Source organism: Plectrocnemia conspersa, unplaced genomic scaffold, assembly GCF_051122295.1.
Source record: "Plectrocnemia conspersa isolate PC_06_02 unplaced genomic scaffold, ASM5112229v1 ptg000005l, whole genome shotgun sequence".
NCBI lineage: Eukaryota > Metazoa > Arthropoda > Insecta > Trichoptera > Polycentropodidae > Plectrocnemia > Plectrocnemia conspersa.
This window is the reverse complement of record NW_028277169.1, coordinates 34288409-34315548: the sequence shown is the minus strand read 5'-3', so window position 1 is coordinate 34315548 and position 27140 is coordinate 34288409. Positions and strand designations below refer to the sequence as shown.

The window sequence follows — 27140 nt, the reverse complement described above, 5'->3', positions numbered from 1 at the left end:
ATATTTTATGTATTTTACTATCTTTTTTTCAAATTGGTCATCATTAAATATAAAAATATAATAAAAAGAATCGTCCTAAAACTTATACAGCAAAAAGTTTAAAGGAAAAAAACTTTTTTTTCAATAAAAAAAAATATAAAGAAAAAGTAAAAAAAATTTTTTGACAAATGATTTTGTACTTTTTTTAGAAAAAAAAACATAAATTTACATTTGCTTAAATAAAATATAAAAATTTCTGCGTTGATGAAATATTTATCACTCATTTAATATTTGTATTAAAATCAATATTATACATATAATTAAATTCTTCACATAAGCCTCTAAGTTACTTTAAAAAATAAATATAATGTATTTGTTATCCACTGGAATACTCTAATCTGATAAATAAATAACCGAAAAGAGTTTGACCTTATTCAATGAGCGTCTCGAGTGAAATCGCCTACAAGTATTGATCCGGTGCATTTTTATACTTTCTACAAATATGAATAATAATAAACTACATTCTCAACTATATATAATACCTATATAAATTACATTAAATTCATTTCTAGCATCTAGCAATGCCAACCATCATAAGAAAGTCACCGCGTGCGATCTACTTATAGTGCCGATTGAATCGTAACTACAAGACCTTACAAATGTAGATATTGTCTTATTGAATGTTAATTTGCTAGTCTAATGTCTTTGAAAACAAAGTGCTATGGTGTCATCTCTCCGGACATGCGTCCATCGCACACTTCGGTGAAAGTTAACTGTTCTTTGAGCTCAATACAGAGTTAAGCGTCTCGAGACTTCTCGGACAGGCGTCGGGAATTCTCGCGAGACCGCTTTTTATATATGTTTTATTATATAAACCGAGCTTCGGTTTTTAACGGTCGTTAAAAGTTTCGACGCTTTTAAGCGATATAAACTTCACGACCGATTTAAGAGCAATATAAAATTTACCGAGTAAATTTGTCTAATTAGTCTATAAATAATTAATATTTTGTTTATCAAATACATACAAATAAAAAATCGTAGATACGTTATATATAATCATAATAAATCTTAATAGAAGTAATGTATGTATAATATGTAACGTGCACGCACAACGTAACACGTGACTGATAACTGAACATTAAATTTACTAAAGCAGAAAATCGCTCTCTCTTTTAAGTTAAAATGACAAAAGATTATAAATTATTTCGAAGTAAAAAAAAGTTAATAATTTATGCAATGACGATCAAAGTGGAAGCGGCTGCTTTTTCCTGAACTTCAATTGATCCGATGTGTAAGGTTCATGTTAGATTTCAGCTAGTTCAAACATAAGTGTATTTTATTTGTCAGCGTTCTGGGAATTGAGACTAGATTAACGATCTTCCTCTCCTGATACCTTGAAATATCCTAATTGAATTGGGGTGGAAATGGAATTTTTGTTTGACAAGTACTTGCGTTTGGCGTTGCATAAATCCGGCAACAATGGCTATTTATTTGCTGTTTGGGTAACGGTCGATTATTTTTACAAGCACACACTTTATTTCATTAGTAATGCTGTTTAAATATGACTTTTAGCTATTCCGCTAAAATGACGTATCACAAAAAAGTCTTTTATTTTTTATCATTTTTTTAATTGTAAATAGTCGCTACGTATATGCATTATTATTTAAAATAACATAAAAAAATAGATTTGATAAAATATTTTAATGCTAAGACACTATCTAATGGGGGGGGGGGGGGTTAATATATAGAATAAGCTTCACACATTGTAGTAAAATTTATATACATCCCGTAACTACCTGCGACCTTACTCCCATCTGCTGAGCAAGGTATTTCGTACGGAATATCAACAAAACCATCTTTGGGCGTTTTATTTTTGGCCATAAAATGGTAGTTATTGTGAAATAAAACTATTACATAAACATTTAGTAAGCATTAGCTTTTTTTTGCTAGTTGTGAAACATTAATTTGCTGTTCAAACCCAAACCTTGTCTAAAAGGTTTATTCAAACCTTAATTTCTTAATGCAAGCCAAACATTTTTGTCTTAACAGGTCGTCCTACAAATATTTTTTAGCAAAATTTTTGCAAAAATATTTTTCTTTCGTAGGGGGGGCAAATGCCCCCACCTGCTCCCCCCCAAAATTTATTGAAGTACCTGGCTTTTGCTTACTGTTCTTTAAACTTACCCACTATAAAAATCCCATTATAATTTGTATAGAAGATTTATTTATATTTACAAAATTTTAAACTAATAACAATTGACCTATCTTAGTCTTCAACTATACCAGTTTTTCAAATTGTTTTTTATTAATAGTTGCACTGCGTGTTTTATAACTTTGACTTTGTGCAATTAACCTTCAACTTAAGCTTTCTTCATGATTTGTTATGAGTTGGCATCTCACAAGTATTGATTTTCTTTCTACTTTTTCACAAAAAGTATACAAAAAAATAAAAATTTATGGCAAAATTCCTTTATTTCATTTAATAGCAGTGAGCAATAAGGACACAAATGCAAATACAATATTTTTAGGAAATAATTAATTTTTAAAAAGCAATTAATTGCTAAAATATAGAGTTACACTAAACAATACAAATATTTGTTGGCTATATAAACCTAGAGGTTGGGATGTCACTGTAAAAATAAGGTTACTTTCTCAAGTGGCCCCTTACTTTTGCACAGCACGTAAAAAACCGTCACTATAAATAAGTATATGATTTTTTAAATAATACGTTGTATTTAAAATATTATATAAAGAGTATTTTATAGTTTTTAAATTGCATTTACTTTATTTTTTTATTTAAACATAACAAAAAATAGCGTTGATAGCAATGGGTGACAAAAAAAGCGTGCATAAATATATTTTTTAACGCTTGTTCATGTGCAATGTCTACAACGATCAATTAATTGAAACGACGATCTTCCTGTTGGGCCGCCGCCTTCACGGTTGAGCGCCCCTGGCCGTTGTAGGATCTACCGCCAGTTCAAAAAAGATGTCAGTCTACCATGTGAGCCGAAGCAGTGCGCGTGCTTCTACGAGATGATAGTTATCGTTAACCATTTGTTTACGTGCAACGAAAACACACACGAATAACACAAAACCTTTAATTGTATAATTTATTCTTATGTGAAATAAATAAAAAAAGTGAATGTGAATCGGGAGGATATTATCCCGAAAATGGTCGTCGCAAATAATGCAGTGATGGAGCATAAAAACGGAAAGAGAAAGGGATCATGGGACTCGAAGGTGAGGTCAAAAATACTATTAAAAGTTACACATCATAAGCTTACATAGAATTTCAGGAATTATAGTCGTTTCATTATCAGATATATGGGATTAGGTTAAGAAAGAAGAACTTTATCTCTATAGTTAAAATTGAATAGAAAAAAATGATACAAATCTCATGTATTTTTTTATGGGACAATTCGCACGAATAATGCATTATGAAATATATACTTCGTTTTTGTATCAATGATATAATAACTGTAATCTATGTTACAATGTTAAAAATTTTAACCATGCGTTCTGATTAACTAAACGTTTTAACAGTCGGTTTATTAATTAAAATTCTAGACGTGTCATTAAAAAGTAGGTTCTTAGGCGACGTAAACATTCATTGGTTAGATGCAAGTGACATACTTTTTGAGGTGCAGTGTGAAATGTAAAAGTAATATCTGTCAACACACGATTTTCAAAGTCGTGTTTGAGACATCCCACAAAGTCATCAGCTGTAAAAGGCGAAATGAAATTAGTTTGCCTAATTTTATGCATTGTGAATATTCTTTGTGTGACGAAAATTAAGGTTCAAAGTCAAGAGTCTGTCCTTTGTATTGTAAAAAAGGCAGTAATACCTATACATATTTATGAATGTATGCGATTAAACTTTTTATAATAAGTTATTCAATATTGAGAAAATATTATGAAACTTTTCAACATTTTGTTTGAAATGATGTAACATATATTTCAGATATCGATGTAATTTCTTAATAAAATATTTAACAAGTATTGATATAAATATTATTTTATTACAATTTTTTAAAGCTATTTCAAAACTCCTCTTAATCTATATTATTACAAATGAGATAATGGTTCAATGAAATCCAGTTTTAAATAATCACCTTACAGTATAAAAAATACTTCATATTCTATTGAAAAATACAGTTGTTATTGTATCTACGTACATTTACGTACGTTAACTATCAGTAAAAAGTTTATCGATGAGTGAGGAATAAATTAACAATAAAAGTGTTTCATTAGTTATCGTAAAAGTATTACTTTATGTCTATTAATTTAAGCGTGATTTTGAATACAAATATTATTAACTGTTTTTAGTAAATCGTGTTTATTTTATGTCAAATTTTATATTTTTTTATTATAATATTATTATTTTACTTTTTAAACAGTGTGATTTATAAAATACAACAACATTAAGCAGTTCATTATTTTTTTAATGATTTACTAAACGTAGGACCCTTGTTTAATTTATACTTTAATTATGTATAATGTGTAATGAATTAAAAAATAAAAATAAATTTCAAGTAATAAATTAACAAAAATAAGTTAATTTAGTTTAATCAATATTTAATAGCATAATGAGTGTAATACAAGAACAAAATTTAATAGTATTATACTAGATTAGCTTTTTGAATATTTAGATATTATATTTTTTTTATTATGATAATCTAAATATGTAGTACATATAAATATATTTTTTTCTAATTAAAATTATGGTATTAAAATATCTACAAAAAAATATATTTAGATATAATTTCACTGATACAGTTAGTGAATTTATATTTATACTAATAAAAATATAATTTCACTGAAAAATATACATTTACATAAATTAGTTGTAAGACTAGATATTTTTGTAAATAAAAAATGTTTTGTTTTTATGCCGTACAATAGACCTTGCTCAGCGGTCAGGAGTAAGGATCGGTAGCAGGATATAACGTGAAGTATAGCATATTCCAACTGCTTTACTAACGCGTATATAAGTTTTATTACTAAAATAAAATACAGTTTTAATGAATTATAAACAATAAAATAACATTTATTATTTATAATGCATGATTAGTTTTTTGATTATTTATATTGTAATAAATGTTATATTATTAAGCATTCAATAGGAAATTTTATTCCATATTTAAAAAAATATTGTTAATTCTTATTTAATTGTCTATAAAAATGAACAACGTGATTTTATAATAATACGAGATTTTGTAAAACATTTTAACGAGTTTTTTTCGCATAAAAATAAACAGAAAGGTGTTCGAAAGTATTAAAATATACAGCAATTAAAACTGAAATTACCTGTTGATAAATTTAATTAAATATTACGACATAAGCAACAGAACTGTCTGAATCGAATCGTAAATTTAATCGAATCACGTTTCTGATTATTGTTTGTCGTGAACGGGAGCATAGTTTAATTTCCGCGTCATTTCATATTTTCTTTGTTAACTAAAAAAGCTACAACTCAACAAATAGCATCAACACGAGCACACTGAAAGGACGTCATAAGCGTAAAATGACAGTAATGACATGTTTCAAAATCGCTCTCATGACTCACCGTGTTATTTTTACTCTCATAATGTTAACTTTTTCGTGAATCGTTTTGTGAAACGCCAGGTTTTGTAATAATCTCTAGAGCAATTTCTTCAGTTTGATCGATTGCTATATAAATCGATTGGGTTGTACCAATCATATTGGCTCTATCTATAATACTAAGGAATCTCTGTTAAAGTTATCCATTTGTTAAAACTTTAGTGTGTTTATTTTTTTCAAGATAAAACTATGTAATTTAAAAAAAAAAATATTGTGCAACAATTTTAAGTCAGTCCACGTATGGTCTATATATTTTTTGTTATATTTATACATAGTTTTCATAGACTTGTCTGCATCTAAATTTTAAAGAATCCAGTCGGTTTAAAGGGTTGACGTGAAGAGGGAAGCGGCTGCTTTCTTGCTTTTTATAGACCGTATCGATTCGAATGAATCCTTTTGTGTTTTTAATTGGGAATTTCAAATTGAAGATCTTGGTTAAATGTTTTTGAAAGCGAATTCCGAATGCATTTTAATCCACATGAGGGAAGTTTAGTGCTCGCTGCAACTGGCTTTTTTTACTATCTTTCTGTTATATTATTGAAATATTTTTTGTTGTATATGACCGTTAAAATATTAATAAGTTACAATGCGGATACCTAGTTTAGAGTTTTTTTGTCGAAGAGGTGTGATTAATATGTTGTCAAAGCAAAATATATCTCGAAAAAATGTTTAATGAACGAAAAATTTTAATACAGAAAATTAAATGAAAATACAATTTATGTTTTACAATAGTTTTCATTTTTATACTAATCATTTATATGCACATTTTATAGATTTTATTAACTTTTTTTGGTATCTCATTTTTTGTAGTTAATGATCAACATAGCTATAAAATAATAACCTAAAACTACAATATAAACTGTTTTCTCTTTATTATACTACCTTTTTGGATCTAAAAAACGTTAATTTTAATAGTAGATTATACTTGATTTGTTTTTGTTATAGATGTCCAGTTTGAACGGAAGTTCAACCTTCGGAGGAGGAAGGAGGATAAGATCCAGGCCTGGTCCAGGATCGACCCTCTCCTGTGACAGTGACATCCGATTCACCAGAAGGACTTTGACTTCCGGATGCAAATGCGGATGTGCCTTTTTAGCTGCTTTCTTCGTGTTCCTGTTGATATCCGGAGTGTGCGTGTATCTTGGCTGTGAGTTTCTTATTTTAGTTTATGAATCATTTCCGTCCACAAAATTTTAATATCGCATCGTTCCCACGCGGTCGGTGTAATTTGAAAAGAGACGAAACGCAAATTTCCGGAAATGGTGTTGAATAACATTTTTTCGGACAATTATGAGCAATTATATGCATTGCGCATTCGAATACGGAAAGAAATGCATTTTTAATTCATCATATAATATTTAATAATATTCCTATAAAGTCTGATTGCTACTTGTAAGATTCAATTGCCTATTTTTCGCAATATACATGCAATTTATATGTATATAACAGTAATGAAGGCTTACCTAATAAATTTAATGATATAAACTTTCATATAATACACTAGGACTATCTTTATGTACGAAAAAGTAATTTTGACAAAATAAAAATAGTTATAAATAATATGTATTGGCATTTTAGTATTAAACTATATTTTTTTGTACTATTTTCAAACACATTTATTTTAGCGATTGAATATAATACATTTAATTTATTTATTGCCATCATATATTAAATTCATTTAAGGCAGATGTTAGGTTTTTATATTTATTATAATTATAAATCTTAACATTTTTTTAATGCGGCATCATTGTGATGTGTCACTTCTTAGGTTTTATGTACATTTTTTTATTGTTGTCGACTATATCATTATTTCAGAATATATAAATAAAATTAAATTTTTGGTATTTTTTCACAACGTTGTACCATTTTTTTGGTAATACTTTAAGTTTTTGCTATAGTCGGTTTTATCACTATTTAATTACAAACCTGCGATTTTTAAAGTATGTTTATCTTTAGCAAGTGCAGTTTTTTAAAAACAATTTTATTAAATGACAAAATAAATATTGCATTAGACGTATAATGCACTATAAAACATATTAAAATACATCTGTATAAACATTGTAAGCAATTTTACTTATAACAAAATATTATATATAAATACATTTTACACATAATTATTACAGTAAAAATATATTTTTGAAAGGATTTTAATTCGAATAAATCCTTTTTTTACTTGGTCCTAAATGAATTTATTATATTCAATTATAAAAATTCTGTTTCTATGTATTTTTTATATTTTTTCAAATAAAAAAACAGTTAATTATGAATATTTAAGAAAAATAAAGTTTAAGTCGTCAAAAATATACATATAGTTTTATAACAGATAGTTTAGTTATCTATTAGTAAATATTAGCATAAGTATATAATTATGAATTATATACCTATAGATATTTAGTTATTTAACTGTTTACAGTGAAAAAATTGTATAATTTTTTAACTTATAATTGTAATAATTATTGTGATATGTAGTATTATAATTAATATAATTATTAATTATTAAATACTTATTCTCGTGCGTCATAATTAGTGTTCGAGTAATTTTAAACATACATACATATGTATGTGTTATATATATTTTTAAAATTTAAGTAAGTACCTTTTAAATTAATTATTTTTTCCCTTGCTAATAAAAATATATAAAAAAATTTCAGTTTTTATACATTTTTTTAGCATATAATGCTGAATTTTAGTCGCGTGAAATACTGTAAAATATTTTAGGTAAATTTCTTAAGAAATTTCTACTTTTTTAAATAAATATATACATACATATATATTTATATATAGATTATAACAAAACTTGAAGGCATAGTAACTGCCTTACTTATTATTATAGCAAGGTGTTTTTTTTCTTCTAAAATAGACATTGTAAAAATCTCGGTTAAATTCGTAAGTCAGCCAGATCTGCCATTTTAAAACAAGAGAGCGACTATTTAAAATAAGTCATAAATTCGTTTAAAATATTAAAAAAAAAAAAAATGCTTAAAATAAATTTTAAGTAGCTACATAAAAAATTAAAAGTTTGTAGCTCTGTTGAAAAATCCTAGAAAAAATAGTGAATAGGTCAAAAAAGTATACAAATTACAAATACTTTTTAAATGTACTGACATAAAAATGACAGCTATTAAAATAATTGTAACTCCAGTATAAATTTAATAAAAAAAAAGTTTTTTTACATTTTTAAGAAACGATAACTGACGTAATTTTATTTATATCAACATAAAATTTATTCTAAATTTTTTTTTAAAATCTTGGCTAAATTCGTAATCCAGATTAAATTTGTTTCAAAATGGCAGTTATTAAAAATATAGAAAAATCTAAAGTTTTTGAATGTGGTTACATAAAAAATAATAAGATTATACTGCAGTTATAGAAAATTAATCACAAATAATAAACAATTTTTTATTTGTGCTTTAATTATATTTACATGAAACTGTTCTAAAAATAGATTTTGTATATATTTTAGCTAAGTTCGTTAACCAGTTAAATTCAACATCTTGTTTCTAAATTAGGGTTTATAAAAAAATGGTTTAAAAGTATATATTTAATTCTTAAATAAAAGGTTTTTTTATTATATTTTTTGACATTTATGTGTAATTTTATATATATTGTAAAAATAGATCTTGTGAAAAATATCTTGAGGTTGCAAGTTAATGTGATCTGTCATCTTATTTCAAAATAGCGTATTTTCAAAACATTAAAAAATCGTAACTTTGCTAAAATATATTAGAGCAAATTGTAATGTTTTAACATATCATAGTAAATAAAGAAAAAAAATTTAGGCAGTTTGCTCCACCATCTAGTTCAAAAATGGAGGCTTAAAAATGAAAAAGCCCCTATCTCTGTCATTTATGTAGGATATGATGAAGTTTGAAGGCACGATAATTATCGTGGTTTTTATCACATCGACATATAACTTGTTCTAAAAATAGTTTTTTTGTGTTCAATATTCAGCCTGATCTGATGGTTATTAGCTTCAAAATAAAAACTAAAAAAAAAATTTTTAAAGCTAAATAAAAAAAGTTACTTCATTAATAAAAATTCTAGATAAAATAGTAAAGAAGGCAAAAGTTATCTATAATTTATATAATATTAATAATATAAATAAAGAACTTATTTTACCCATTTTTATAATCATTTATAAATTTTATTTTTGCAGGCTTTAACTTATTTTACTTAGATTTGGGAATAAATTATCTAAAAAAGGCTAAAAAAATGTTCTATAAATTAAGTAATAACTATCATATATTGTATTATAACTTTATGCGCTATCTATTTTTTTAATCTCCCAATTTTTATATTGATATTAGAAAAGTAAAGGATTATTCAAGCGGAAATGAAATATTTGATCCAATAATTTATCGATTTTTTAAACCCTGCTTAATGGACCATGAAAATATAAACATTTATATTGAATTGCTAGAACGATCACAATTTAATCTTAAATTTCCAATAAAAAGCCTTTATATAATAAGAAATTTCTAAATATTCATTCCAGCAACTTTAATACAAAGAAGTGCTATAATGATGATGATAATGCTTATTTCACCATTTCACATACGAGATATTATATGATACATTATTACAGGAAAGTGATTTTAATATCCAATAAAAACGGTACAGAAAACTGTTTCCATTTTAGTCACCCAATATAAATTTAAGAATTGTCTCTCTATGCGTCACACTAAATAAAAAATAAAATTAACATCGAAATCTAGGATGAATAACCGTTTCTTTAATGTGCGGGTCAAGGTTAACTCAGAAATCAAACGTCGGTAAACTCGTTTGGCACATATACCTAATATTTTTTTTATTATAATGCAATTTATTGTAACGGTTACGTGAAATTTATTAATATATGATCCATTAACGTCTGATATAATGTGTCGTCAGTGGGTTATAGACCGGTTAAATTATTGAATTATTCATGTCATTTTGTATTAAAATTCATTTTCATATGATTTTAAAACTGTTACATATAAAATCGATTTTTAGACCTTGATTCGAGTCCAGTCACGATTTTTTCATTATAAAACAAATCGGTCTAGGAAGTATCACGATCGAAATTTATATTGTTGTCTTGAGAGCGATACTTTCGATGATTTTTCAAGTCATTACATTCAAATAGCTGTCTTGAAAGTTGTCTGTTAGACAATCTATTTTAAGCATCAATAAACAAACTATCCAGATAGTTTGCATATGATGTTTGTACTAGTCCTTTTGCCCAAACTAAAATCGTTTATATTACTTATTAAATTGCAGATATTGATCAACATTAAACTGTCTTATCAAAAGGATTAAGTTACTTTCTCAAGATTATTTATTTTCTCTTTTTTAAGTAGCTTACTAACTTTTATTATTATCTTAATTCATTAAAAAATACATTCAAAAATCGATTGAAATTAAGTCTCAAAAGAATTAAGCTTTCATTTTCGAATAAAAATATATATTCGATGTACTAGTTCAGAGGTCGACAAAGTGCGGCTCCGGAGCCGCATGCGGCTCTTTGGCCCCTTAAGTGCGGCTCTAGCACAAATATCCACCGGCATTTACGCACCGGATTTAAAAAACAAGGAAATATGGAGCTCTAAATTTGAACGTCTTTGTGTTGATTTGGAAAATTATAATAAAGGTTTGCTAAATTAATAAATAAATTTGGCTCTCAATTTTTTTTAATCGTTGTAATGTACATAGTTGGCTCTTTGGCTAATAAGTTTGCCGACCACTGTACTAGTACATCAAATGATTTAGTCTTTTCAATGATTTAAAATACACCTAAAATATAATCTCCTACCTCTCGGTCATATTTTAATTCCATTAGCATGAAATTTTAGAGGTTTCGATTCAAAACATTTTTACATCATCTGCATGATTAAAATAAATGATAGTCGGTAGGAGCAAGAGATAAATAAAACGGTGGATGAGATAAAACCTTCCAGCCATGTTCCTTTATTTTATCCACAGTCAATTTAGCTAAATAAAGACGCGCATTGTCGTGTTGTATTATATAACTATTTAACTTCCATTGACAAGTGCAGGCTTTTTTTTATTTTCGTGCAAACGATCCGGTTGATCACAATAGATGGTTGCTGTAAAGAAATACGTGAGGCAACGTGAGGAATTACCTAATACATATATTACCTAATACATACATATTTGTATTTATGATCTGATTCTCAAAACATCATCATTTCCTGATCTATGGAAATGCACAAAAGTCACCCCTATTCATAAAAAGGTTGACAAATTATATATAAAGAATTATAGACCAGCTGCAGTGTTGTTAGCTCCTGCTAAATTATTTGAAATAATTATTCATAAATATCTCTATAATCACTTTCGGCAAGTTTTGTTAGACCAACAGCACGGGCATCGTCCTGCCCGTTCCACTGTTACTAACCTTCTGTCGTTCACCAAAACGGTGACAACTTCTCTCGATGCGGGAATTCAAGTAGACGTCGTGTATACAGATTTTGAGAAAGCCTTTGACAAAGTTTGTCATAGGTTATTATTAAAAAAATTGTCGAACCTCGGTTGCTCGGATAATTTAACTCGGTTATTCTCGAGTTTCTTCGGGGGTTCCTCGAGGATTCAATCTCGGACCTCTGCTTTTAGTGCTATTTATTAATGACATAAATACAGCAATTAAAAATTCAAGTTTTCTTCTGTACGCAGATGATTTAAAATTATATAAATGCATTCGATCTACTCCTTCTCTCTACAAAGTGATTTAGACTCTCTGTGGAGATGGGCTTCCGTTAACTGTCTGCCCTTTAGTGTCGGAAAGTGCCATACTGTGTCATTTTCTCGATCCCGTTCGCCATCAGCTTATTTCTACCATCTCGGCGGTAACATTTTGACTAGAGAAACTTCCACTGAAGATATCGGAATCACTTTTGAGAGCAAATGGAGGTTCTCTCTACACATACACGACGTCTGTGATAAATCTTTCAAGATGCTCGGCTTTGTTATGAGGAATGCCTTTCACTTTGACGATCCGTCAGTTATTCGCATCCTCTATGACACCTTAGTTCGTAGCATTTTTGAATCGGGATCTATAATTTGGAATCCCCGAATAGCCAAATATTCCATTTTAGTTGAAAAAATTCAAAAATGGTATTTAAGATACCTTTACAAAAGGACATTTGGTTATTATCCGTACTTATATCCCAGCGCCTTTCTTTTAGGAGCGTTGGGATATGATTAGCTGAGTTCTCGCAGAAAACTGTATGTCGCTAAGCATTTTTTCAAATTACTAAAAGGTGCTGTCGACAATCCAGCTATTCTCGAGGAATTCCAGTTTTGGGTTCCGGAACATTTTCGAGAATCACGATCGAGACCTCTTTTGATGGCCGTTGGGGCTAGGACATCCGCACTTGCCGACTCGCCTATAGCTGTGGCCATCCGGCTCCTTAATACGCTGGCATTACGTATTGACTTATTTAATGTTAGCTACGAGGATTTGATTCAGTTTGTATCATTTAATTTTGATATTTTATAATTTTTTGTTATGTTTAAGTATTGTTATATTTATGTATAAATACGGTTTTTATGTTTTATAAATTTAAAATTTGTTTTCGACCATCGTGGCGCATTGGGGTAACCTTCATTTACGATGGTCTTAATTTAATCTAAAAAATAAAATAAAATATAATACTATTATTATTTATTATATATTTTTACTGAATTTGGTCAAATTTATAAAACAGACTTTTTTCTTTACTTTAAAATGTATTTTATTTAGTAAAAAAACGCATTTAAAGGTAGTTTAAGTACCATTTTTTAAATCCTAAAATACAAAATAAAAAAATATTTAAAAGCCATTCTTAAATAATATGTTTAGGGTATTAAAATATTCGAGCTATTTTAATTATTGATTTATAAAAGATTTTTATGTTTTTTTAAATATTTTCTAAGCCATAATATTAAAAAAATAGTATAAGACATGATTTATTAATGTATTGACATGATTTAATGTAGTTTGTCTTAAATAAATACTGTAAAATTTAATAAAGTACAGCTCAGATAAAAAAAATAATCTAAAATAACTAAGCATAGCTCTATTCGTAGTTAATTGACTTGAATTTTTTTATGTTCTTAAAAAGCTTTAGTATACCAAATAAAGAAGAGATATTTTAAAAGGTTTGTTTGCCAAAAAAATCTATGAGAACCATAAGAATTCAACTCAATCACAATTCGATCATCACACAATATCAAAACGATTAGCTGTGACTATAACACGTTCTTGAATCATTTTATCAAGCTCCAATAAATTTGACCCAGAAACTCTGTTTTCGAGTACAACTCTACCAAACTTTATCCAAAATCTCTTAACCTAAAGGCCAAAGGATTGATACGTTCGTGATTTCTTTTTTACAAATACAAAATTTATATGCTTAACGGTTCGCCGAGAGATCACCGTAACGGCCTGACCGATCAATGACATACTTAACCATACCAATTAGAATATCCATTATGTGGTAAATATCAGCCTGGATTATTATCTACCACTAAAGAAAGTCATCTACGGTGTTTTCTACTAATGCGTGAAGGTCAACCGGAAGATAACCGGATACTAAGTGAAACTATCTTTCCACTAATTGGGCAACAAAAGGTTATTCTCATAGATATGCAATGATAAAATATATAGTAAATTGCAAAAGAATTAATGTATCAATAAAGCTTTGTTGTGTTGTTGTGCAAGTTATACAAATAACATAATGAATTAGTTCATTGTTTGTTTTGTATTGTTGTGTAATTAATTCAATGTTATGCAATGTAATATTAAAGATATTTATGTTCGAATTCGATCATTGTCTACCGAAATAATTGGAAAAATTATATTTTAACGGTAACGATTCAATAGAATTTTTTGTACGGTAAAATTATATTTTATAATATTATTACAATATATTTTTATTGTTGTTTTTATATAACGTTTATGTATTAGTTTCATTAGGAAAATAAATTTAAGAAGGCTTTAAAATACATATACATATACATATGTATTTTACATAACAATTTCAAACATGGTAGCGCTCGAACTGACTGTGTTAACGCAAATAGAGTACTAAGATTATTTTTTTTATAACTGACCTATAGCAAATTATCTTGATATTAATCTATGAAATTAAAAAAAGATAGCAAATAAATATAAAAACTTTTTGGTTTTAATATTATATGTTCAATACGAAATACTTTTTTTTCTTGTTTTACTGATAAATATATTAATATTTTAATATTGTAAAGTAGTTGTGCGCAAACTATTTTTATGTATGACCCCTCCCCATTTTATTTAAAATTTTGACGCAACCTATAGATTGCCGTTTTTTTAATCGTAAACTTTGTGGGACTTGCGCTTATGCTTGTGGCTTGTTAGAGGTCTGAATAAAAGACAGTTATATGATAAAATAGTTTTATGTATGTATTTGTGTATAAATATTTTTTTAATATAAAACATTTTTGAAAAACTTTAATTATATGTATACAATGTGAGATATGTGCTTGTAAAGAACTCCTGATTTATTCTTTGTTCAAATCTGTTTTGAAAATTGCAAGCTGTAAGTTTTTATCTGGACTTTATCACATGATGATTGTAGTGCAGTCGCTGAGAGACTGAGAGAGTACGCGATCTGCGCCGCGTAGCTTGGCACATCTTCTCTACACCTCTGCTGCCGTCGCAGAATTAGATATTAATTTTATTTCGACATTTTACCGATACTTAATTTTTTTATGTAGTATATATTTTATTATATAAATTTGCGACCCCAAAAAAAGAGTCTCTGGACCCTCTAGGGAAAGAGAGTCATTCATAATTCATATCTAATATAAATCACAAGAATTATTTCGAAATATACCGTCTATTTTAATGCACTACGCCAAATTATATATATATTGTACAATGTGACAATATTGTGGCATTTTATGTAATGACATGTTACGCGACACCGTATATAATGTTTAATACTTAGAAAGGCTATGAAATTATATCGAAACAACGCTTTACAAAAGGGTCAATAAACGGACGTAGTTTTCGGTTGCGATTTAACCGACTGGTTAAGTTTAACCGGTTAGTTTAAACCGAAAAAACATTTCGCCAGTCAGGTGCGTGTTTCCACGATCGGACCGGTTTAACCTTTCAAACCGATCTCTGCCATTTCCTAGTGCAGTCCTTTCACGGCAAAATTCTTACATAGAGCGAGGCTAAATCGGTGTATCGCAATTACCAACCTTTTAAACAAAGAGTTCATAGTATAGTATGTACATATATAAAGGCCGCAAGTTGCGAAAGCGAAATTTTCAGTGCTTCGAAAGCACGCTGGAGAAAACGCCAGATGTGTGTACCTTCATATAAATAAAGTATGGTAATAATTCTTTAAAGAAATTGCTTGCAATTTAAGCGAGCGGCCGTGATCTTTCAAGATTACATCTTGACAATGCAGTTAATATAATGATTTAATAATCGTGAAACTCATGGCATTCTTTTGATCTATGACTAGTGTATTTTTTATTGTAGGTAATGGAACGCGTTAAAAATATTGCCCATTGTTTTGATTTAACTGACGTTAGTGATAACATTGGATACATAAATTTTAAATACCCATAATGCTCATGATAATTTTAAATGCACTATAGAAGAGAGTGTTGGTTAATTTACGACATTTTCTTTAGTTAACCTATTTTAATCAATCAAATTTATTAAGCCAAAAAAGTATGGTTACCGCTGAAAAAAATGAGCTAAATTATATCATATTTTGGAGAGTAGTATAAATTGAATATTCATATTACATAGCTAAATATAATAAGTATTATTTTACAACTAAATAGTTATAATAGTTTCTAATAATAAAAATAAATATATGTTGTCGAACTATATTTTTGAAGTGTTAATCTGAAATCACTGTCCCTTTTCTCACTACCTACTCTGAATACAGCTGTAAACCGTTTTAACAACTTGTTATGAGAAATATTTAAAATAATTTCTCATTTCTTAAAACATTCAAATTATATTTTTTAAGAAGAAACATTAGTTATGATGATTATAATAAAAAAATAATTGTTTAAAAATAATTAGCCAAGTTTAAACCCATTTATAAAATTTATTTCATTCGCGAATAACTTCACGCGTTATATGCTCTTCACGTTATTTATTAATAACAAAAGTACGGCAGCTGTATAAATGCATTAGATTTGTCGCGGATTTATGTTATACATATATGGATAAAAGATTCAGTCAAACGTCTGCTCTTTAGGGTTGGAATGTGCCATAGTCATTTTATCGATTCATACGAGGAGCTGGTCCGGCTTGTAACATTTATTTTTATATTTTATAATATTTTTATTTATTTCCTACTATGAATTATTTTTAGTCTTACTTATAATATATATTTTTTGTGTATTGAAATAATACTATGCATCATTGTAACGCATTGGGGTAACCTGCTATGTCACGATGGTTTTAATTTAATTTAAATAAATAAATAGAAATTACACGATTGAAATTGTACAACATTAGGGTCTATATGGGATTCGAAACCAGGTCTTTCAGGTATTAATAACCGAATTATATAATACTATTGGTGTATCGAATAGGTTAATGGGTGTTTTAACAAACTGTGAAATAAAATTTATTAACATTATTTAAATATATCAATCGTATAATTTTAAACATCTTAACGCTTTGTGTTATTTTTGGAACAAATATAATATCCAACATCCTCAGATAATAAGCAGCCTTGATCTCTATATGACGTGTCAAACATGACTATTTGCGTCAGTGAGAGCTTGAAATAATACATTATTATTGTCATTTTAAAACTAAATTTTAGTTTTAAAAGCCGGAACTAAATCAAACGTTGTAAATCCAATTTATTATTTAAAAGGTAAATTTTAATAATAAATTGTTTTAATAGATAATTAAGAATCGATCAATTTCTAAAATTGATTTAATGCTGATATTACTCATGTGCAGTCTTACACTTTCACTTTGCGATTAATGAGAAGAATAAATATATATATTGAGTCATTTGATTGGCTAGAGAGATCACATGCGTGAAATTAAGAAATTATCATCATCACTATGCAATGAGATGCGAATAAAATATTTGCAATACACGCAGCTAGCGATGATCTTAAAATATTGAATAAAAAATAGATAAACATGCCTTTTTAGTTCTGATCCCGTTGTTTCGTAATTTACAGACAGATAATAACTGTTTTGTTAAATTGACCACATCGCCGTTGTATTATAATTTTAGATTCCATTGTCCGAATTCGAAACACTCTCATCTGAAATTTGTATTATTTTAGAAGAAATGGGCGTTGATTTTTTTTCCGCTTTGACCGTATCCGAAACAATAAATGCATTACAATAAATTTTAACAGAAAATAGTAAGCCTAACTAATTAGTTACAGCATATAAGATTACACTTTACAACAATCTGACATAAAAAATAAAATAACTCGATTTATTTGACTAAAAATGTTTAGAAATTTTGTACATATTAATGATATCTTTAAAAAAAACGCATAAGCTTGATTATTATATATTTGTATATACATTTAAATTTGTTGTAAGATTGAGATGCAGAAAAACCATAAAACATTTTACGCAATACTTTAAGTTTTAGACATACGAACTTGCAGGTCTTATAATAGTTATTTATTTATAAATTAAATTTTATTTTACAGCAAAAGGTATATATTTCAGTAGATGTAATTCTTTCATTTAGATTATAAAGGTTTGAATACATTTTTTTTTTCATTTTTAATTATATCGTGTCTGAGAGATCATAATTAATTATAATTCTGATCGGTCATCTCAAATTAGGTTTTCCTAAATTTTCCTTATCTCGCGAATGAATATCGTGATTAATAACTAAAATAAAACCCGTAAGCTGTAATAATAGTTCATAAAAGTTTAAATAAGTCGGTCGTCTCAATATTTATTAGTTGTTACTTGTGTTAACCCCATTGTAACGCATTAGGCTAACGTCTGTCATATTACAGCAGAACATTTATAATTAATAAATACATTTAATAAAATTGCAATAAAATATTTTAGGTCCAATAATAATTCTGATATCATACTACTTACTTAGTGGTTGTTGATTGTGTTTACCTCGTTGTAATGCAATACACTAACGCATGTCATGTTGCAACCGAATATTAATAAAAAAAATTAAATTAAATATTTTAGGTCCTACAAATTAATAAATTAGTCTAAATGTGTTTACCCTATTGTAACGCATTAGGCTAACGTCTGTCGTATTACTAACAATAAATTCACAAAAGCGACACCTTTATTGTGATTTACAATGACTAGCCATTTGTTATATAATTGCTGCTTCGTCGGCGAATAAAACAATGACATCATTTCCATATACAGTCAGGAAATAATACAGGGCTTAAAATTGCTTCTTGTAGAGCGCCAGCATATAAAATTTTAAAGTTTATTAGAGTCTATTTATTTTACTTAAAAATAATCTGTAATTAAAAAGTTACTAATAATTTTATTATTTATATAATATAGCTTTTAAATCATCACAAATATTGAATTAAGCTCTTGGCGATATAATTCGACTGCTTGGTTCAACTTAAAGCTGACGATCGAAGTGGAAACGGTTGCTTTTTCTTCTGTGTTGATTCAGCGTTAGCTCCGCTGAATTCGAGTTCAGCCTAAGCTCTTATGTATTCTAATATCAGGAGCGTTTCAGTGGAAAATTCCGTACGCGTTACTAGCAAATTGATTTTTCTTTGACAGTATTCTTGCTAATATACGATCAAATAAATAGTAGAGTTTTTATAACTCAATATAAAATTAGTTTTGTAAAAATATAATTATAAATAAATTAAATAATAAGTTTATATGCAAATTTGATCGAAAAAAAATAGATCTGTCCGGGTTAGCACTGCGCCGCCGTTCGACCAGCGGCGAATACAATGATGTTTTCGTCGATATCTATGAAGAGCTGGAAAAAAATTGTGGAAAGGTGTTTATGTAGGTGTGCACCCTAATTCGACCACACGAAGGAGTTCACCGTTAACAGTGTGGGAGAGTGAGGAACCTCTTTTGAGCTTGAATTCCCAAGTGTCAACCTGTGACAACCCAACCGAGGTAGTGTCCTTTGGACTACCAATGTCGAGCAAAGCATTGCATTTCAACGCCAGCTGATCAAAGGGCTGAAATGCAATAGCATGCAAAGCTAATGCTATGCAAATGCAATGCAACTGATTTGCAGGTTGTCAGGAGAGCGTTTCCTAAAACGCTCGGGAGAAACACTACTGAGACTCTTACAAATAATGCAGTTCCCTTAAAAGCTGGATGCCGCCCATTGGGTTAGACTCGTAGGGCCCTAGTACTGGTAAAGGCAGTGTTTCTTGCAATGGATGGCAAAAGTAGTCATTTTGTGCACCCTAATTTAAAAAAAATATATAATGGTATTGTGGAGGCGTTTTGACAGTTCGCAGTGCTGCCACACCACCGCTCAACTTGAGAAGCAGCTGTTTTTAACAACTGGCAACATTCACTCTCTCTCACACAGCGTCCCCGGCAACTCTCCAAAAAAATGTCGTTTTATTAAATAGCCATCACAACCTACATGTGCTACAGTATAATTATTTTTCGTATAATGGTCATCCTGACGCATTGGGAAAACCTGTCAAGCATGATGTAATAAAAAATTAATAAAGTTAATAAATTCAAAATATATTACGTCTTAGTCTATATACAAATATATATAAATAAGATAATAAATATTATAAATTAAAAGTTATTGAGGTTACCTTTATAAATATAAATTTCAAAATTTATGTTCATTTCATTTTTTTTCTACATGCAACTAAATATTTGCAATAGAAAAAAGTTTAAACTACACTTCTGTATATATATAATATAATATAAACAAATGAATACAATCAGCTCCATCATTCACTGTCACTAACAAATATGTTTTACAAAATAACAGTCTTTCCAATGCCTCTGATATTAAATTGAAGACACTAATTTCAACAAACTTGAATACAATCGTTGCCATTGTTAACAACCGAAGCCACGAGGCAAGTCGTGATTGCTATTGATGGATTTCTCTTTCACTCGAACACCTTATTCGTTTATACTTTCGTCTCGATGATTGATGCTGCTGTAACCAAAAGCAATTTCCCTTATTATTTATCTTCCGTATTTTTATTTGCAGCCGTTTATCTCACGAGCGAGCCAGTTCCAGAAAAGGTCTTCAGAGGTATGCTAAAGGCTGAGGCAGCTCCTGAGGGAAATCTGAACGATTACAGAGATCGTTTGACTTTGATATTCAAGAGGAGCGAATTGAGGACTAGCTTTTTAATTACAGAAATTCTGGCTTTGGATAGGTGAGTAATTTCAGAATAATTACATTTAACAATGACACAAAATATATTATTTTAATAAAAAAATATATGTTTTTACCAGAAAATATCTAAGAGTGAAGCAAAAATTTAATATAATAATAAAATATATATGGGTGCCATATGGCGAATTCAAAAGTAACCTTGATGTACATATAAGTTTCAATGATACTAAAAAGAAATATGCTTAGTCACATTTTTATTACTTTAGAGTTTAAAATACTATTCAAATGATTATATAATATGTGATTTTTATATATAAATATTTTACATTTGCAATTCAGTCAAAATAAAATCAACTATTTCAAGTGAAAACATAATATTTATTTAAAAATAATTATTTATTAAGGACTACAGGATCATACAGACGTATTATTCACGGAGCATCTTTTCTCTGCTCGCTGTTTCATATTATTTAACCTTCCCCAGGAGCTACAGTACTATATTTATCAGTAAGATTAAGAAAATCTAATCTGTGATGATCAATTGGAACTATAATTATATAACGATCACTAATTCTATTCACAATATAAGTTGAAAAACACCAGAGCTCAAATGAAATTTGAACTCAGCTGTTAGTTATCGACTTACATTACTGATCTATTATGCTGGTAATTTAATAAATATGATTACTGAACGTTTAATGAAAATGAAACGTTAAAACACTCACAAAAACGTTAAAGTCACTCTCATAATTTTTTTAATTAAAAGGGGTCGCAAGATTTCTATGTATAAAAGTGTAAACAACTTTTTTATTTTAATAATATTAATAAAGAAATTCAATGCTTCTCTGAACAGTCATTGAAACACAATCAGACAGTTGCAAAATGTGTATTTGTTGTTCAAACCCAAACCTAATACACTATATCACATTTTTTTATTCATAAAATATATTTATGAATGAAAAACTATATCGCAATGTGATTTGACTGACTATGGTACATATTTTCATGTATCAATAGCTCTAAATAATTATTACCAAAGATAACTTATAATTTAAAATATTGCAAATGTTTTACAAAATACTTATTGTATTTTTTATTTCATTGTCAATATTATTTTTGGTTTGTTTGTTATTAAGAAAGTGTCACAAAAACAAACTATGTTTGATGAAAAACTTCAATGTGTCATAACTAACTTAGCTTCGTTTCTATCCGCGTACAATAACATTGAAGTATTTGTAAAAGTATTTCCTTATTATTTATATTGCATTATATGATTATATATACATACATTTAATATTTCACTTAGATTTCACAATAAATTTAAAAAATGTCAGTGTAAATAGATTTATTTTTTATTTTAAAGATTTTGATTCGATTGTGATAATCTTAAATGATATCTTAATAAGGCTTTTATTGCAATCATATAACTCATCTTTGATCTTTGTGCAGATGGGCGTGAGGCAAAAACGTTTATAAGATCAGTGAAACTCATGAGAAACGATTTCGTTCCTAATTTCGGATGAATGGTGTAAATTTCATTAGAGCGTGTAATTGCTGGGTTATTTGTTATATTATTACATAAGCGTTTTTTTTGAGAGATGATCATCTCTGCGCATCCAGGTTACTTTCACCTGTTGTGGCAGGTTCAGCCAGCGTTCACATGAACTACTTCCCATGAATGCCTAACATTGATTTAATTCATTTACGATCAGGAAAACCATGAATAAGAAATGTATGTATTTTAACTTATAGACAAGAGAACGACGACACAATGATACACTTCAATCTTCACTTTGATCCAACGTACAACATCATTGACGCCAGAGACGTGGAAACAGTTCTCATGCGTGAAATTAAACTGCAGAACAATTCAAGATATTTTGCGAACCTTACAATAGATCCATCTAGTTTAGATATCCAGGTATTGTTTCAAGAAATGATTCATCACTTGTAGATTTAATAACGTGAGTTTCATAATGTTTCAGGAAAGTGATGATATACTATCGTCGCCGGTGACGTTACTTTCGACGAACATTGTAACGTCGACAGTTTCAACTACGACTCCGGCTCCTCCTAGAAGGTGTACAAAGTTACAATTGAAGATGTGTGAGAGTCTGCCATATAACATAACGTCGTATCCGAATATCTTAGGACATAAGTCATTAAAGGAAGTCGAGGATGATATGATAGCATTTAGAGAGCTGATCGATGCGGAGTGTTACAGATCGGCTTACGATTTTGTGTGTCAGCTGCTTCAGCCAGCGTGCGTGGCAAAGGATTATGAAGATCAACTGTTTTTGCCTTGCAGGAGTTATTGTAGAGAGTTTTGGAGCGGTTGTGGAAGTCGGCTAGCGAGCCGATACCAAAAACTATTAGATTGTAATAGGTTCCCAGAATACACTGGACCAGCTTCGTGTAAACCAAAGAGTGGTAAGACACTTTGTGGGTATAAAAGTAAAGAATGTACTATGTCAAATCTACAAATTAATCAAAACCTCAATTTATCTTCAATAGTTTATCTAAACTCTTCTTCAATTTATAACTATGAGTGTTTCTTAGCTGTACACAAAAATAGTAAATGCATACTGTTGAGATTATTAAACATCCATTAAATAAAACACATTTTTATTCTGTCAAATACCTTCATTTGCCAAGTTTCCAATCAATACAGACATAGAAAGCTAATCTATGTAGGTGTCATTCTAAATCTCATTAAACTTTAACACTCCTTTGAATTTTTAATTCATTGCTTTAAATATCAGCTATAACTTTCCTTTCTCGCAATTATTCTTCTAACGGATGTTAAAAACACTTTTATGCTTTTTAAATCATTCTGATTTGCATGGCAATGACCTCTTTAGAAGATAGAAATCATAGGTGTCAATATTGCTCGGGACAACTAACCGTTGAGCAATGAGCGAATGTTGTACAAAAACCATGCCAATCTTTTTATTTTGTTGCTGAGTTTTTAGAGAGTTAGACAAGCTAAGGAGTATAATATAAAGATCAAAAATTTACTTTTCTGTTATTGAACAGTGATCACCTTTGTTTTTATACCCATTATTTAGATCATATCTCCCTTATAATGGATAATAAACATATTTCAATTTATAGATTGTGTCAAAAACATGCAAGCTAAAGCACTTTCACCAAGAATATGCGATGGAGTGCCCGATTGTGAGGATTTATCTGATGAAAAGTCGTGTACTTATTGTCCTCCAGGCCATTTGCACTGCGGCTTAGGTAGGAGTTGTTTACCAAAGAGTAAGAGATGCGACGGGATAAGAGACTGTCCTAATGGAAGTGATGAAAAAGCATGTTGTAAGTATATAATACAAATATTATTGAATTAAATTTTGAACTTACACGAATTTATTTATATCAACAGTGGTTCTTGCTCCGAACGTATCTCACCTCATCGAATACCCTTCGATTTCTCCACATCAATCTGAATATCACGCTGAAGGATACGTGATCTTCAATGAAGAGGGAAAATTGGGCAAATTATGTACGAGAATGGAGAATAATTCAAATTCATCGTTGAACACGGTCTCATCTTCTCTTTGTAACTCGCTGCATTTCAAGTATATTATCTTATGCTATACATTATGTATTAATGTAAGTATGTTACTTACATAATAATTATTTTCTTTATAGAAAAGTAGAATACGTTAAAGTTATACAAGATGAAGAGAAGAACATGCATTATGTAGAAGTGGAAGATCCGTTAGCGTCCGAAATTAGCTTTTTAAAAACGCCATGTATCGACAAAACGGTCATGTATGTCAAATGTACTGATTTTGGTGAGTTCAAAATATTTACTATTGTATTAAGCGTATGTAATATGTATATAATGTATGATAATATTATGATTATAGAGTGCGGAAAACAGTCCATTAAAGATGTAACTGGTATTGACGGTCTCGGTAAAATGTCTGAATATGGAGATTGGCCGTGGCATGCCGTTTTGTATAAAGAAGATACACATGTATGCGATGCGACACTCATTTCTCCAGAATGGTTGATAACAACTGCATCGTGCTTTCAAGTAAATATGAAAAAATATTATCTTCTTGTGTGGATAGATAAAATCTTCGTACTAGAGTTGTTTTAGTCTTCCGCTCTAAACTTTCGCAGACTGTAGTAAAAGATTTGTATCTATAAACTTTAAAATTACACACTGATCTTATCTGTATCAAATTATTTCAGAAAATTTAATGCTTTTAATACTTTTTCTTTGACAAAATATATAATATTATTTTTAAATTAATTTTGTTTATTGATTTTAATCAGTACTGGGACGGGTGTTGTGAAAAAGTGATGTGAAGTTTTTATGTTGCTACCGAGTCATGATTGATTCATTTGATGTATTCTAGGGTCAACCAAAAGCCGAATGGCTAGCAAGATTAGGAATGGTGAGATTATCAAGTGGCTCACCGTGGCTACAAGAGAGACGCATCGTCGGCATGATGAAGTCTCCGGTCGAGGGTAGCACAATCGCTCTGATAAAATTGGAAGAACCGGTCAGAATGTCAGATTTTGTACGACCGATCTGTCTACCGCAAATGAAGTCATCTGCTAATCTTACGCATTGTAATACTCTCGGATGGACAAGGAACCGTGAGCAACTACAAAGAGTATCTTTAAAGATGATGTCAATGGAGAAATGCGAGAATGTCAGCATTGCTACCGTGAATAGCTTATGTACAGATTCGTTTTATGAACAGGAAGATTGTAATGTAAGTGGCATAGTTTTTTTTTAACTAAGCTTATTGTTTAACTTATTTTATGTAAATATTCCAGGAAGAAGAATTTGCTGGAAGTCCAATGGTGTGCCTAGACGGTGGTAAAGGAAAGTGGTCACTCGTGGGCATCAGCAACTGGAGAATCGCTTGTACCAAGCCGGGAATGGGACGGCCACGGATGTATGATAAGATTACTTCAAACGTTGAGTGGATTGAAAAGATGATTGGTGCCATTGTATAAAGTGATTTATGGACATATTTTTGTAAATTTTGCGACTGCTTTTGTAAATATGATATTTATTTGTATGAAATTAGCTTTAAGTAGAGTGTACAGTCAGATTTTGTATATATTATTGTGATTTATTTTTATCGGAATGTTAACCATATGAATATGTGTTTTTATTGGCTGTTGCATAATAATATTAAATAATGATTATTTTGTTTTAAATATTTTTTTATTAACCACTTTCTACCGTAGTTGAAAATTAATAAAACTACCAATTGGATAAATACCACAAGCTGTGAGTCTTCTATTTATTTAGTCAAAGTTGTGGATAAAAATCAAGTACTTTACAATGTTTTTGTGCATCGATTTGGTGTATGTAGTAGAAGTGCGGTTATTTGCGGAAGAGCACGGCTGCACATATTGATTTCGGGTTGAGTAGAAGTTTGGGCATAGGCGGATTCAAGTGAGAAGGGGGGGGGGGAGGTTCCAGGTATTATTCACAACAGATTTATATTTTTATAAATATATTTTGGTTCTTTTTATTTTATTTTTACTACGATTATTTTCATTATGACCGTTTCAAGAAGACACTCTAAGCTGTAATAGCAGCAAATCCTCATTTTAACTTTCAAGAATGTATCTATGCAAAAAATTGACATTTTATCTACCAAGAACATACATTTTTCCATATCCAGGGCACAAGATAAAAGATGAAAATAATATTAAATATAAGTAATTTTAATAAATATTCATTATGAAAGGAGTCTTTTGTAAATATTGTTCATTATCTGCTCCCATAGTTGAATTATTTTGTTTTTGATTGCAGGCTCTGACTGTCGACCAATGAAAAATCAGTATTTAAATATAAAACAAAATGGCCAGCCGCAATATGATAGTTGTTTATAAAAATAATTTTCATTAATTTTTCATATACGTTGTTTGATTTGACTGAATAAAAATATTCAGATTGCAAATTAGCTTGGTACGTTTTAACTATGAAAATAAAATATATACATAATTCGTGTAAGGATTAGAAGTATACACTGATTAAACTATAAAAACGATTATAAAACTATCTTTGTGATGAAATCTTCCAATTTTGAGTTCCGTTGACGTGCTCCGAGACCGAACAGTGAGTATTTTGGTTTGCAATACATTAAAAATATCATTACTTATAAAAAATAATTAAAATAGTAAGAGCTTCATACAATAGTAACATTACGAATCGTTATATTCTTCTTACATATAGTTGTCTTAAGACGT

At 29.0% G+C, this 27140-nt stretch overlaps 1 protein-coding gene across 1 annotated transcript; it reads left to right on the top strand.

Annotated features, from left to right (window-relative positions):
- Positions 1–2973: 2973 nt before the first annotated feature.
- Positions 2974–26099, top strand: LOC148235497 (atrial natriuretic peptide-converting enzyme). Its single transcript, XM_088185331.1, has 11 exons — positions 2974–3222; positions 6529–6730; positions 20775–20946; positions 22659–22827; positions 22892–23336; positions 24021–24227; positions 24295–24490; positions 24564–24709; positions 24785–24954; positions 25283–25645; positions 25710–26099. The coding sequence occupies exons 1-11, from the start codon at positions 3154–3156 to the stop codon at positions 25890–25892; spliced, it is 2322 nt and encodes a 773-aa protein (XP_088041457.1). The 5' UTR covers positions 2974–3153; the 3' UTR covers positions 25893–26099.
- The last annotated feature ends 1041 nt before the right edge of the window (positions 26100–27140 follow it).